The sequence below is a fragment of the Motacilla alba genome, chromosome 19, assembly GCF_015832195.1.
Source record: "Motacilla alba alba isolate MOTALB_02 chromosome 19, Motacilla_alba_V1.0_pri, whole genome shotgun sequence".
In the NCBI taxonomy this organism is placed as follows: Eukaryota; Metazoa; Chordata; class Aves; order Passeriformes; family Motacillidae; genus Motacilla; species Motacilla alba.
In genome coordinates, this window is record NC_052034.1 from 6,324,745 (window position 1) to 6,340,824 (window position 16,080).

At 43.2% G+C, this 16,080-nt stretch overlaps 1 protein-coding gene across 7 annotated transcripts in view; it reads right to left on the reverse strand.

The window, feature by feature from the left end:
* Positions 1-16,080, reverse strand: part of CUX1 (cut like homeobox 1) — a 268,969-nt gene that overhangs the window by 62,989 nt on the left and 189,900 nt on the right. Inside the window, exons 13-20 of one of the 7 annotated variants that reach the window (XM_038157826.1) lie at positions 11,319-11,367; positions 10,208-10,304; positions 8,460-8,825; positions 7,445-7,510; positions 5,978-6,079; positions 2,959-3,785; positions 1,395-1,560; positions 677-733 (exon numbers count right to left, since the gene is read on the reverse strand). In XM_038157826.1, coding sequence (XP_038013754.1) covers positions 677-733; positions 1,395-1,560; positions 2,959-3,785; positions 5,978-6,079; positions 7,445-7,510; positions 8,460-8,825; positions 10,208-10,304; positions 11,319-11,367 — 1,730 coding nt within the window. Of the gene's footprint in view, positions 1-676; positions 734-1,394; positions 1,561-2,958; positions 3,786-5,977; positions 6,080-7,444; positions 7,511-8,459; positions 9,132-10,207; positions 10,305-11,318; positions 11,368-16,080 lie in introns of all 7 variants that reach the window. The other 6 variants (XM_038157822.1, XM_038157825.1, XM_038157823.1 and 3 more) reach the window with 6 other exon arrangements.

The window sequence follows — 16,080 nt, forward strand, 5'->3', positions numbered from 1 at the left end:
TCAGTGAAGCATTTCATTGGTAAGAGGCTGTGTGGGTAGAGTTTGGTATCTAACAGCAGGAACACAGCTGTTCTCTCCTGTCCCAGCCTCCCTCCTATCCTGTGACCATCTCTAAAGCCTTCAGCCACTCACTTCCCTGACACTCAGCTTTGCTGCATCTGCTTTCTTTATTTATTTTTATTTTTTGAAAATGGAAGGGAGAGAAAAAAAAGGTCAGCTGGGAATATTTAATGAAGCTTGAAACAGACATAACGTGGTCTGTTCCCCACCTTTGGATTAACAAAGCAGATTTTGTGCAAAGGAGAGTGGAAAAAAACCTACCAGCAAGTGAGGCAGCTGGAGTATGTGGATCACATTACAAACCAAGGCTTGTTTTACAGCCATTGTCACATGTCACATTGATAAGCTGAACTATGGCAAAAAAAAACCCTTACAGAGCCAATGATCTCTAAGATCAGACAGAGTCTCTTTACCTAATATATGCAGCTAAATATGTGTGCTCCCTACATCTGCCATAGCAACACGGAGAGAAGGAGGAATTAACTGCATTAATAAAGAAAACTGAAGGGACTCCTGTATGATACAACAAAATGTGAGAAACCTCTCGGCATCAAAGCAAACGCAACAAAAGCACAGAGAATTATTTCAGAGCAAATCATTGAAACCAGCTGATTACCTGAGCTTGCACATCCCTGCTGTAGGGAATCCTGTAATGATGTCACAGAGTGAAGGACTAGATAAGAGAGGAGAGGAGAATCAGGGAACAATAAAAGGAGATGCCAAACCACAAACTAAACAGTAAGCAGGCTCAACAAATAGCAAAGTGCTGATCTCGGCAAGGGCTCGCTGCTCAGTTAACTCATGGCACAGAAAGGTGCACCCCGGCCAGGCTCCAGCCTGGCTTTCTGTGTCAATAGGTACTAGGGGAAGAGACAGCCACAATAAAAGTGCCATTGCAACCCAGCATTCCCCCTTTAAAGCTCAGTTTTCCAGCTCACCTCCTGAGACAGCAATCGATATTCTCCCTGGAACAATCCAAATCCCCTGTGCAACCCTAGGAAACAGCGCACAACATTTTCCAGCTCTTTGGCCAAAATTTTTGGGATTGTGTGTCATATTCATGCCTAGATAATATCACCCTAATGAGGAACTCGATAACTGCTGCTTATCAATTACACATCAACGTTCATAAACATTCCCAGCACGTCCCCTTAGGGACTGGCCGGGCTGCCAGGGTGGGATGGTGCCACTTCCATAACGCCTGGACCAGCACTGGTGCAAGGCTGGCTTACTGCAAATTTAAAAAAGAATAAAAAAATACAGAAAATAGAAAAAGAAAAAAAAAATAAATCTCCTCCTCCTCAACTCAAACAACATAGTGGAATTTTAATTACCTTGTCCTTGTTGCTGCCCTTGTGCAGGCAGGACACACTGTCCCAGCTCACCATTCAACCAGAGCTGCATACGAATAAATGGTTCTCGGCCTTTTTGGGTCAATTTGCTCCATGGCTTTGGCCTGGAGAGCATGTCACTGACACTTCCTTGGGACAGCCCCAATACCTGAAGTGAAGCAACCAAGAATGGCACGTTAACACACTGGCAGTGGAAACGGGGGGAATTGAAATCATTTTAGTTTCCTTTACTGTATCGCTCAAATTGTTTGTATACGGACAATTATAAAAGCTGTAAAAATTGGACAATTATAAAAACTCTATTCTGTGGGTACTCGGATGGAAATGCTTTTCTTCCTGCCGTGTTGCCTTCTGAAGGAAGGTGGGTTTTTCCTGTAGGATCTGGGTGGCAGCAGCCTGGTGAGGGATTTGCATGCTTTTCATATTTTGTGTCAAACAGTTTCATCAGTTTTAACAGGAAAAACACCGAGTCCAGGCACACACAGGCAGATGAAACAGGCAATGACTGGCATGTATTTTGTTCTCAAACAAAAATAATTGGGACTTTTGAGACTAGGCCTATATTTGGTTGATTTTTGGGGGATGAATTATAACGATGTGTGTTTTCACCTGTAGCAGCGGCTGCTCCACATAAGTAAATATTTAAGAATACAGCTGAATGCGGGGGGGAGGGGGGAGAATTTCAGACAGGCAGAATGCAATTACTTGCCTGGTATTCAGCACAGGTACAAGAGTTAAAAATCATACTTAATGAAAGCTGCCATGGGATCTTTAACGACCCCGAGAGGTCAGACTTTTCATTTTACATCTTAGTGAGAAGGTAATAGTGCGATGCCAGCTCCTATTACACTTTTATATTGATTCAGTTCTTTCTAGCAAGAAGAAAAAACAAATGTCCAACACTTTTTACAGCCTGGGAGGGGTTTTCTGGTGGTTAGGGACCCTCAAAATCCCACGTGCTCAGTGCTTAGGGCTCACAACGTGAGAACTTCAGGGAGGCTTATCTGTACTCAAACATTGCTCTAAAACATCTCAGAGCACACTGAGGTACTGAGCACCAGGTATTAGAAATGACTTAGAATTCTTGACTTCAGACTAAGGGGAGTTAGGGGATTTTCCATGTGTTTGTTTTAATGCCCTTGTGCACATTTCCAAATAATAACGAAAGAGGAAAAATGCTCTTGTGTCCATAATCTTCACTTATAACAAAGTTAAGACTCTCCAGTCATGACAATGGTATTACTCAAATATTCCACAAATTCATTACATTAAGCATGAAATATTGAGTCTCAGCAATGTTTGCTTCAGCTTTCAAGTTTTCTAAACTCGGGGCCCCATTCCTAATTCCGAGTGGCTGAAGCCAATCCCTGTATAAAAACCCTTGCGATTCCTACCACACAGGGAAACTGATACTTGGTGAGTTTTGAAATACTTCACACACGGAGCAAAAACATTTTTCCATAGGACCCCTCTGGCTCTGCGCCTGTGAAAGGAGCAGAGGGCACAATCACAACACCGGTGAAACAAGAGAGAACCACTTCTTTACCTTTTCCCCAAAGATCCTTTGGCAGATGCCATTCTTTGCTAGCTTTTCCTTGACCTGCCGCGTTAGCTCTATGGTATCCACCTCCTGGTACATATAAATCTCATACTGCTCGGGTGTCAGTGGAGGAACCGAAGGTTTGGATGGCTTGGACAAGGACACGATAGGGGATGAAGGGAGGGGGCTATTCTGTGGTGTCTCACTGCGACTCGCCCCAGTCATGCTCAATTCAGAACTCTGCGAGTACGGAGATTCCGCGTTTGGCCACTCTTTCCAATACTCGGAAGAAGACGGTCCTTGGAGCTGGCTACGATCTGGCCTAGTCTGATTGCTGACCTTTTCTTTTCCACCACTGGCTTCCTCAACTTTTATATCTTCGGGAAGAGCTGCATTTCTTCTCTCATGCTGCACAGTATTCCACCAATGGTCCTTCCAAACACCACCACGTCCCAACTCATTTTTAACATGCCTCAACATACCCTGGGCAGAATCACTTATTCCATGAAGCTCTAAAACAGGTGCCTCCTGAGGCTCCTTTTTGAGCCCAGAGAGGTTCTGCAATGCAGAGATACTGGAATCAGTGACAGATGAATGTTTCTTCAGGGATATGGCCAAAGGAGAATAGCTGGAAACCGAAGACATTGCAGGTGTAGACACTAGTTTGGGGGACAGGATAGAAATGTCAGCTTGAGATAGAGGTGGTGTTTTTAAGGCAGGTTCAAGGGCAGCCTGCTGTGCCTCCATTTCCCGTCGGGCTTGTTGCAGAATGGATCGAATTGCATCATCAGAATTGCCACTGCTAGAGGCAGAAGGCGGCTGAGCCGGCTCAGCTATGAAAAACAACCAAAAGACTAAATGCAACAGAGGAAAATGCTTCATATTCAACACGTGCTACTGTAAACATTTCCCTGACGGGGAAAAAATAAACCAAAACGGGGCTGAAATACATTTCTGGATGGAAGGGAGGAGTTTTCACTAAGCAAAGATTTGCACTTTTCAAAATAATGTTAAGATTTCCAAAGTCCTTCACTGGAAAATTTTGAGAGTTGCCAAAGTGCTGGATGTTTGCACGCACAGACTCAGCTGCACAAGTCTGGGATCACTTGCCCTTCCACCATTGTAAAAATTTTCAAATAAATGCCTTTGAAAATCAACCCTTCACTTCTTCTTCCCCCACCCCCACGTGGTCAATAACATTTTATAGCTGCATTTACAAAGTTATTTAACCTTTCATTTCACTCTTTTCTCCACAAATGAATTTAACACACACTCAGAACTGACCACAGCTGCATTCACCTGGACAGACTATTACAGTATGAAAAAGGTGAGACCTTTTAACGTCAAAAACACAACACACAAATTACAACAACGACAGAACTTTAGGAAGATGATCATCATGATTTCACTTGACAAACTAAATATGCTCCTGCTTCCTGTTTTCTTGTACCATGGTCCCAACCACTGAAATAAAGAGCTCCTCCAGAGCCAGGCTGACACCTGGCCATCACTCTCTCCCTTATCTGAAATTCTAGGATGGAGCCACGGGTGCTTTCAGCAGAGATAAGCCCCAAATGCAGCATTCCAGTGAGGAACCAGGATTTGGGTGGCTGTGCTGCAGCAGTTGGGGATGAGCAGAGACTGGAACGTGGGTGGGGAATTATCTCTGCAGAGCCAGGAGGTTTTGCAATGGCATCTGCTTCTATTTCAGTCTCCACTGAGGTCCCCAGTGCTTGGAAACCAGTTCCTCTGAAAGCTGCTCTGCAGAGAACAGGCAAAGTGAGGCACCAGGTGGGACAGGGAACCCCACACTGCAAGGAGTGGCCCCAAAGTGAAAGAAGATTTCCAACACACTGTCTATCGCTCCAGTAATACTAAAGCTCATCTGAATGCATTTCTGAATTTGCCTCCCTACATTCCTTTCTGTCACACGCTGTAAAATACATGAAAAGCTACGAAATAGGAAAAAAAGACAGTAAGACTATTTCTGCTGTTTTATCTGCTGGTTTCACAGGGAGTTTTGAGGCCAAATTAATATTTGAAAGGAAGTCTGAGACTCTCAGATGAAATATGCTACTGAGTAACATTCTTGCAGTTTCCTGCACATAGCCCATATTTTTCTCTATGTAATAATTTCTTGTATAAAGTCATATTATTTAGATCATATATTAACTAGTGTTTTATACTCTGCCATGAGATTAATTTACTTTTCATTTGAAAGACAACTATCCAAAACTGCTAATCCGTATTTGCTTTAAAAAATGAAACAGAAGTATTGCACAGTAATTTCTACTTCAGCCCACTAGCACTACTGGGAACTCTTAAAGCTGAGAGGGCCATGGACTAGACAGAAATGTTAATTACATGACAGCATATAATGAGAAATTAGACTTATCTCAGGCTAAGAAGGACTTTTTGGGAGAGGGAATGTGTTTAGGATTTGCCAGTTCATTCACTGAATATGTTCTGTAACCAAAAATAAAGTCATCTAAGAGTCAGGACTGAGTGTGCCTATATGAGTACAGGATGTACCATGGTGCTGGGACTGGTAATTGCTGCCTGGAGTGTGACCTTCACCCCAACAAATCCATCCAGCCCCTCTCCCATGCAGTTGTGTCCCTGGGGCCTGAGTGAGACAGAAGAGAAGAGAAAGCAGGAGCTGTTCCCTTTCCAAGGAGCAAACTGGGAGAAGAAAGGATTCTGTAGGTTCCTCTCAGTGACTCCTGCAGGTCTGGAGGGCAGCCAGGAGCTCAGAGCTCTCTTTATCACAGGGATGAAGGTGTTCAGAAATCCCACAGGGAGCAGGGCAGAGCAGAGACCCCACCACGCCGGGACACGTAGGACCTTAACCTGGGACGCCTCGGAGTCAGAAACACCCCCACTAAGTAACAATAAAAATCTCCAAAAAACTCTTCAAACCTACACTGAATCTTTTAAGAATATAATTAACTGACCAGAAAGCTCATGGCAATTGTTTTAATTAAATTCTGCAGTAAAAGCAGGCAGAGACAAAATGAGGCTGTACCTGTTTTCTGTACTTGCAGCTCCCTTTTGGCTTGCTCGAGAATGGATTTGATGGCTTCATCAGAGCCAGACTCTGCCGTTCGGATCCGTGTGGTTATGTTACCTGGGGAGGAAAACACAACTAATGACACCAGGAAAACTCTTATTTGGCTGTTTTTGTAACACAAACACACACTGAATGTGATACGTGGCCAGCACAACCTGAGGACAACTTGCAAAGGACCTTTACCAACATTTACATCACACAAAAACATAATTAAAGCAAAATATCCTCGTTGTGCCTGTCTCTAGCTGCCCCAGAATGGTGAGAACACCAGAGGAAGAACTAAGTGGTCATATATTCCTTTTCTGTGATAACACATATAGATCTACTCTTTTTCCTTTTCTTTTTTTTTTTTTTATTTTTTTATTTTTTTATTTTTTATTTTTTGGAGGGGAAGAGGAAACAGAAGGGAAAAGAACTGGAGGGGAAAGGAAGAAAGCTAAAATAATAAGTCCAGGAATCAACTTAAAAATGGCATCAGCTGCTAGGCAAAGTAGGATGAGTATACATTCAGCCCAAAACAGAATTAAAAAGTAACTAGATAAAAATAATTTTTAACTTTCCAGAGGTTAATACATTAAGAGAAAGAGTCATTTAAACACAGATACCATTTGAAGTACTCTCCAGCTAAGAGCTATTACTTGGTTGCTTGGTTTTGCTTCGGTTTTTTTGTTTTGTTTTGTTTTTTAACCTCTAAGGGGAAGAAAAGGAGGGAAAACTGTGAGTGCTACTGCACTTAACTGCATTTTCCATTATGGGGTTATTGTTTGTAAGCAATTGAGGTAATTTGTGACTGGAGTCAAAATAACTACAGACTTTTGAGGTACCTGCCTTTGTTTTTCCTTCTTTCTGGTCTCACTAAAAGAAAATTTCTGGAACTAATCTATAACAAAAATGTTCAGACTTCCTGTTCAGTGATAATTTATGGATCTGATGTTCACTTCTCTTGTTGTCTTTTTCATATATAATACTGAACTAAGCATCACACTAATTTAGCAGTGTATTAAAGTGGAATTTGTCAGCATAAGCCCCATGAGAAGAAAGAAGTAAACTTAGAGCAGAAGCAGTATGCAATTGATGTTACAACTGTGCAACTTTCTCCCTCCAAAACCACAAAAATAGCAAAGAGAGCATTTCAATAGATCTGATGACTTTATAAAGCCACTTCCATCTCTTCTCTATCTGTTTTGCAGGGGGGATGGGAGTGGAAGAACTACCCAAACAGGGTTACGTTAGTACAGCAGCAGCAGAATTAGAAAAAGCAGAGTGTTCATCTAACCCATGGTTTGTTTTATACTTACTGTCTGTTTTTCTATCAGATTCCAGGCCAGAATCAAACTGCACAGTTTTAAGGAAACACACAGCTAAAGCACACTCCACTTCCTAGGGATTGACTGCAAAGAAAAACACCTGCCTGTGACGTACCTTCAGACCCATTTCTTCGTTTCGGTACTTCCTGAAATAGTCTGTTCAGGTTCTGGCCTGGATTCTCTGTTGAAAAACAAGTTTGGTAAGAACAAAACAATCAGGGGATGGTTGCTCTGACATCACGGGCTGTGTGACATGAGGAGCTGGCAGCCTGGCCCTGAGCTCTCCTGGCCCCTCGGGCCCCTGAGCAGGAGGAACTGGCTACTTGGGAAGAAGCAAGGCTGGCTGATTTGTTAATAAAGATTACAGCTATGTTCGGAAAGGAGATTAGACAGATATAAATAAATGTCTAGAGATACCAAAAATGAAGAGGTTAAAGATGGGCAGATAATCCCCTCAAGTACAATCATCAAAAGGAAGAACAGATTATAAATCTAACAGTGTGTGCTTCCAATTAAACAAAATCTAGGAAAACCCTGCCTGTCCTTTCCAATATTTCTTGACTGTAAACAACTTACTTTTCAGTTTCTCTAAATGTAAATCTCAGCCTTAAGATGAATCACAATGAAATGCATGTTACTTCTTAAAATCGCTGCCTTAAATATGCAAAGCTGCTTTAAACTGGGATTGTGTTTTAATTACTCATCTCATGCATCACCTACCCTATTTTGTCAGAACACTTTGGGGAAAAAACATAATCACACAAGACACAACAGAAGCCTGGTCTCAGTAAATAACCTCAAATAAAAACCCCCAAGTGTTTCTGAGGGCTGATACCCCGAGTAGCTGCTGACCCTTTTGGCTCCGTGTTGAGCTGTGGCACGGAGGGGTTGGCAAGTGAGGGCTGTGAGTGTCCCTGCTGCTCGCTCCTGCTGACAGGCACCAACCAGTGGCTAAAAAAAGCATAAGCACAGATACGAACCTGCCCGAGTGCTGCAGAGCTGAACTTGCTGCACCTGGCACCTGAGCTGGGTGAGAGCGGCAGCAGCAGTGCACAAACAGCCCCGGATGGAGAAGCTCCTGGTTCGGAATGTTCGGAACTAAGAGGAGCAGGGGGCTGGGGAGCTCTTACCTCTTTGTCTGCCCTGGATGCTGCGAAGAGCCAGGATGTTCTGCTCGTCCGACAGGAACTGCTTCATCTTATGAAATGGCTCCTTGCCTCTCACAGTCAGTTTATTCCATGGCTTTGGCCGGGCCAGGATCTCACTCACAGACCCTTGTGACAGTCCCAACACATAATGTCCAAATATCCGCTGTCCAATATTGTGCTTGATCAACTGCTCTTTCACCTGACGTGCAATTTCGGCCGTGTCTATCTCCTCGCCTTCGGAGATGCTCCCAGCACTTTCTGACTGGCTGGGAGATGGGGCCATGCCATTTACATCCGGGCTTTGTTGTAATGGACTTTGGGAAGATATGGAGTTTGTGCTGTATGGACCTGTTGGAAAAATCATGCTTGTGCTTCCTGCTTCCTGCATTGCCTTGGAGTAGAAGGACTGCATTAGCTGTCGCTGGAGGAGAGAGTTTAGTGCAAATTTTCCTGTGGAGGCCAGGGGTAAGCTGGGGCTCGCCAGGGATGAGCTGAAAAAGTCTTGACTTAAACCCGTTGGTGAGAACTGGTGTGTACCATTAGTATTGGAAGCCTGCTCCCCCGCGTTGCGGAGCAACTGGGAAGGAGGGGAGGCCGGCAAGGTTGCAGGACGCTGACTCTCAGGCTGGTCTTTCCCTTTTCTCCTGGCTGACCCTACAAGGAAGGTCAAACATAATGCATTATGGGGGGTCAAAGAGGGAAAAACCAAGATAAAAAAATGCAAAGTTTGCCCCGCAAAGGGAAAAAGTGCAGATTGACACGGGCCAATGGAGTGGCGGTGGGAGTTTTGGTTTTGTTTGTTTTTCGTTTGTTTTCATTTGTTGGGTTACTTTTTTTTAAATTTTTATTTTAAATTTTTTTTTTTCCATGATTGAAAATTTTTAAGCCAAACAAGGCCCCCAAAACAAACAACATGCATTTCATGTTTGCACCTTTCTTGTATGTTGCAGCCTGGAGAATCCCCCTTACAAACATTAACACTAGAACAGTTACATGAAGTGCAGTGATACAGTTAAATAAATCCAGTTACAGACAGCAAGTCTCTCTGTTGTCTTTCATTCAAGATATGACTCATTGGACCTGACTGAACCCAAATGCAGCAAACATTTACATTTTGGAACAAACCAATTTGAATAAAGGAATAACCATTAGGTGGATGCACCAAGATCACTCAGTTAAAAGTCATAAAACGCTTCAGAATTCAGTAAACCCAGGGCCAGTGGCAACTTTAAACTTTCATCCAGCTGCAAAAACCATCATTCAAGAATCTGGAAATTCCATGACTTGCCATTTAAAAAATGTGCACACAAGATGTAAAAGCCCACATTAGGAAAGCCAAACAGCAAACACACTTCGCTGGGAAGAAAGGATTTTGCTTTCCCAAGCTGACCTGCTGGTGGTATTTCCAAGTGTATCAGACGGGGAGACTGTGATCTACATGCAAACATTTTGCATAGCGCTGTGTGTGGGGGAAAGAGATGGATTTGTTCCCAAACCAGAAGACAACCTCAAACATTGGTACAGCCTCTTCCTTAACCTCTACAGACTCTCTAACTTTTACTTCATTATCCAGCCTATAAAACTACTGAAATCCAACGTCACGCAGTGCTCCTGTTGCTTCTTAATCCTCCTGCCATGCATTAGCTCAGACACTCAGCTCTCACTCAGCCCTCCCTCCCATCACAGGACAGCAGAGGCACCCAGAAGAGCCACAATTTGGGTGGACCTACCGCTCAGGTCGCTGTTGGTGATGCGCAGCGTGGCGTTCTCCGACTGCAGCGAGCGGTTCTTCTCCAGCAGCAGCACCTCCAGCGGCTTGGATGCATCCTAAGGGAAACCAAAGGGGGAAGGTTTGTTTCTCAGAGCATCGAGAATCTCACTCAGGCACTAAAAAGGATTTCAGAGGGAAAAAAATTTTAAAAAAACCAAGTGCTTGACTGGTCTCTGAGGGCAGCGAGGGAATGAATTTGCCGGGCACAGATCGGCAGGAATCCCTCTGGGCTCTGGTGGGAGCCATGGAAGAGATTCACTGTTTAATTTTCACCCTAAATCATTCATCAATTCTGCATTATTTTGAGATGTGTAACGGAACGTTTTCTTAATCCTACTTATTTTTAAATGGTCCTGGCACGCTTTCAGTTTAAAAGCTGTAGACTTCTTTTAATCTGATTAAAACAGGAGTTAAGATTATATTATTCCTTCTAGGTCAACTGACCCAAGCTAAGCATTTCCTTGACATGCTGCATTTCAGCAGAAACAGTTTGTTCAAAATAACATCAGTCAGAGAAACCGGCTATTTGCTCTTACCTAGCTAACCCTTGATCATTAAAAATCCCATTGAAAATTAATCCCAAGATATTGATATTCAGTTTGGATTTCAGAAACAGGAATTTAATTCATAACCTTTAAACTGAAGTAAGATTAATTTGCTGGAACAGCAGAGCTTTCGCACTACTCCAAGGTTTGTTTTCTTTTGTGAAAAGAAATTTTCAAGGCTAACAAATACTTAAAAATGCTGAAGTCCTTGCACAGTGTGCTGCCCGTACACCAACTCCAGTATCTTTAAATGACTCAACTTCACAACATTCTGGTTTACCCACTCCAGCACAGCTGAAATGTCACTTTGTCCTTGACCACTTAAATGAAATTAACAGGCAAAAAAAAAAAAAAAGTCCAGTTCAGCTTTTTACATAAGAAAACATCAGGAAAAACAAGGATGGACCCAGAAGCCTCAACATCAACAGGAAACTGTCAATGTCAACAACAAGGAATTGCAAGACAAAATTTTTGTTAATCAACTGAGCTGCTGAATAAATAAGAAAACAAAAGTAAGTTCAGTACCTGCGCACCAGAGCTTTCAGATGGTGCAAACTCCATGGATTTCAATATACTGTGGAAGGCAGAAAAAAGAAATTATTCTCTATTTCTTCTTTTCATAACAACTCCACTAATGAGCATTAACATTATCATGTCCTGTTCTCCAGCAACACCACAAGTGATGACAACTTTCCTTGCAGTAACACAATCTCCTAATGAATACAGAATAACTCCTCAAACCAGTTATTGGATAAGAAAATTTTCTCGAGCATCATCTAAATCATTCCATATGCAATCCCACCAGGCCAGTTTAAAGTGTAAATTTAAAGGTTAATAAGGATATAACATTTTAAGCTGTCAGAAACAATATAAATTTATCTGTGAAGCTGGAAGGGAATGAGGAAGTCGTAGCAAAGCAGCAAAACAGGGGAATCACCACCACAGTACAGCACTTTACAGAATATACACCAGCTCACCAGCAAGGAAAATATGCACAAATAATCCTCCCAACCAAGGCACTACAGGCTAAAAGGCAGTTTTTCATTTTAATAACCCCCTCATTCGATGGCAAAGGGAAGACAAAATGGCCCAATACTTCTTAAGAAATATGAAAGATCCAAATATTTATAAGTATATTAGGAGCAGAATCTGATAGTCTCATTGTCAATATTTTATACAAATACTGAGCACTCAGAGGATGTCTCCCTTCAGAGGCTCTCAGTTAGAGCTGTGTCATCTGGCAAACCAGAATCTTACAGGAATCCAGACTTATTACTGTACTTTGTGGATAATTTCTTTAAAACCAGCCTGCTGCAGGCAGGACATGAACTTCCTCAGACTGAAGCAATAAATGATTTCAGCTTCTTGCTGAACAAAGACAACATTCATTTGGTGAAGAAAAACACATAAACACATATAGATGGTGTTTATACAGCATTTGTCATGTATAAAGCACCAAGAACTCTGTGAGCAGCAACAATCTGGTTAATCATGTATTAAACTGTATTAAATGCTGTGGATCATGTACTAAAGGTTTTGGAACTGCCCCTGGATCTCTGGAAGTGTCCAAGGCCAGGCTGGATGGAGGTTGGAGTAATCTGGGCTAGTGAAGCTGTCCATGCCCATGGCAGGAGGTGGCACTGGATGAACTTTAAGGTCCCTTCCAGCCCAAAACATTCAGTGATTCCATGAAATGTGGAAACTGAGAGAAAAAAAAGGGGACAAGCCAGTATCAAGACACAGGACCTAGTCCTGGATGCCATGAGGAGTTAGCCAGGCACCAATTACCTGCCTAACCTGTCCCTGGATTAATCCAGAGTTAGATGTGCATTAAGTGACACCCTGGAAATCAGGTCTCTGGGCCATTCAAGATCACTCAAAGTCATAGCAAACCCAAGGGAAAAAAAAGTCATTCTGAGAAAGAGACCTCATGTATCGTGCATCTGTGCATACTCATTGCACACAGGGTTAATTCTGACAGGCATCCCTGCAATACAGTAATTAATGAAACCACAAATTTCTGGCAATCACTTGCATTGCATGGCATCCCTCAGTGTCACCTCTTGCCTGGCTGTAGGGTGGAGCCATCACCCCATACACAGCACATGAAGTGATGTTGTGAAGACTCTGTGTGGGCACAACAGCTCAGCCACGTGCAAAACCAACTCTTTTGTGCTACCAGAGGACTCGTGCTGGTCAAGGGGACGGGATGTGGACTAATGGCTTGAGTTCTCAGAGACCCTGACACCACTTTGACATCACAGGTGTGTGACTCAGGTGGCAAATCCCCAAAAGCCAGTGTTTCTAGGCACAGCTCTGCATCCCAGGACTTCAAGGTGCTGGGGGAGATAAATGCACAGAGACTCATCCCAGGGAAAACCCCAGCCAAGTCTCTGTTTCCATGAATTCTGCAGGGAATGGCCTCTGAAGGGACAGCCAGTCCTAATGCACACCCTCATGATGCCCAAATGAGGAGACTCATTTGATTTCAAACCCAGTTTGAACAGTAAACTATCACATGGCAAATATCCCATGGGAAATCCCATTTCAGCTCAGAGCAGTTGTGACCCCACTTACCACACGTGGGTTTGCCATGTGGAGCAATCCAGCAGCATTCCAAACACCTTCCTTCCTCCTGGATGAGGCTAAACCAGAAAGAGCTGCTCTCTCCCAAAGGAGCAGACGTGAGTGGTGCCCTGGCCACACAGTGCTGCCCCCAGAAGCAGGCTGACAATGGTTGGAAGCATGAACCTGGTTATGGTTATATTTGGTTCTCCACACAAAGATCTGCCTCTAAAGCCCTGATCCTGTCATCCCTCTCCTTGCACAGGCTGCTGATTTTTGGTTCTGAGCACCTGTTGCCAGCTGGGACCTTCAGGAAGGATCCTGAGCCTTGCAGCAGCTGTGTTTCCAGTGAGATCGGTGCAGGCAATGTGTATTCAAACCTTGGCTGGAAACCTACTGACCTCTGCCTACCTGAAGGGGATTCTTTGCTAACTGAATTAACTTTCTGACAATTTCACAGGTAATTTCCTATAGAGTTGTAACACAAAATATACTAAAAATCAAGCTGATGGCACCTCTAATTGCCCTGAGAGGAATATTCACTCCAGCAGGTTCATTTTTAAAAGAGTGTAAAAGTTAAACATGTCAAAAACGACTCTCCAAATGTGTCACAAAAGACACATTCTCCTCAGGAATATGAGGAAGCACGACGTTTCTTCTTTGGATTCCAGGAATATCTTTGCCCATGAGATCTTGACTCAATCTGTGGCTCAAGATCAGTTACCTGCTTTTTAGAGAAATGATCTTGTGACTTGAATCTGCACATCTAAGGAGACTTTAAAGATCTGACTGCAAAGCAAAGTGTGCATTGGGACAGCTCGTCTTTCTGTTTGTCTGATCCTGCCTGCAAAGGCAGCAGGGTCAGCGTGTCGTGCTACTTGAGAGGGAACTGAAGGCACACAGAGAGCTCTCAGATCTCAAAAATAGGTTTAGAAGCCATTGGGCACAACAGCCAAGGCAGAAAGTGAAGAATTCTGCCACCCCAGATCTTGACATGGGCCCACCTAAGTTCCTGCAGAGGTAGAAGTTGGCTGATATTGAGACCCTCAGCCTAGCCTGCCTCTAACATCCCAGGAAGGGTTAAGGAAAATACATCTGTGCCAAAACACCTACAAATTTCATTTTATTCCTGCTGTACTGACAAGATCTCTTCTCTAGGAGCAAATGTTATGAGCAGCTCATTTCTGTCAGTGTTTCAGGGCACAAGGCAGCTGCAGCAAGACTCAGTGTGAGGGCTCCAGATTTACAGCAACAGACCTTTCCCAAGCAAGTCCCACTGCAGATCAGACTGTCACTGCCAGGGGATGCACACTGAGCCCTCAGCACACCTTCAGCATTAGATGGAGCACGGGAACAGTGTGAAGCAGCTGCCTGGAGGATGCAGCATTGCCAACATCCTCAGTGCTCCCTCAGAGGGTCTCAACCCTCAGACCATCCCACAGGATGGTGATGGACCCCAGGGCCCTTACAAGCCAGCTATCAATCCATAAATTAGGGATATAAAAGCTGGAACAGCAGGGAAAACAGGGTTAATTTACTGGCACCTAACCAGGACCACTTCCAGCAGAGTCTCCCATTTATTTCACTGCAGGCTCATCCTGAGCAGAAGCACCATCTGAAGCCTCCTGTGTCACAGCTTCTCTGATCTGCTTTTCCACCCCTGCTGTCATGTAAGTCAGTGTTGTAAAAAAATAAATAAAATATTGGTATTATCACCAGGAACACAGGGTGGGTATTTAAAGTACAGATGCAAAGTAAGCTTAAATGAGTATATTCAATGAATATATTGGGTTCTTGGCACCTTAAGTCTGGCTTTAAAATCCTGGTCCTGTTGTATTAAACCTTTGCATTAAACCAGGTAGGATTCAAAACTCATTTGTTGTTTCTGCACATTTACATTTAATATCTTATGCAGGAAGCTGGAAGGTTGTAGCCTTATTCCCATTCACTGCTTCAAACACAAGGACATAAACTGGCTAAAACCTGAAGCTGTTCCCTTAACTCAGGATAGGATGTGGATCTATTTACCCCTAATCACTAAATGATGATGCTATTTTGAGCCCAAGTAAAATCAGGTAAAATGACAAAATAAATGGTCAATTCATTTAATTCCAGTGAAAATTATACCCCTACATCAGGGTGTGCTACAGCTGGTGGTGAACCAGAACCTCAGCCAGGCTTGAATAAATCAGCACCAGGGGCTGGGCAGTTCTGGGGCTTGCAAATCCAAATCTGCTTTCCATATTCTCCAGGGACGTGTAAACAAAAGCACATGACTACCAGCCTCATCTGAAATACCTCATTAAACCAGGGAATGGGTTATTTCAGCCTTTTTAAAACACACACAGAAATGCCAGAATGATGAAAGAAGAGATGGGAGTTTCTCGCAGTTATTTAAACCTTGACACTAAACATATTTCTAGTCAGAAAAGTTCTCTTCTGAACCTGACAGCTTATCTTGTTATAGTTTAAAATGAGGCTCTTTTAAGTCTCTTAAGAAAATCCCTTGAAATAGGAAGAGGCTGTTTGTGGCTTTAGTTTAAAACCACAATATATTAGCAAAAATATACAGTGAAACAAGCCCAGCATTAAACTGGTAAGTGCTGAGCACTGGCTGGCAGGAGCAGAGCAAAGGTACCATGGCCAAAGGCTCTGCATGTCATTTTTGGTCCACATTACCCTCAGCAGTTGGCTGGAGATTTTTAAAGAGTGGTCCACCTAA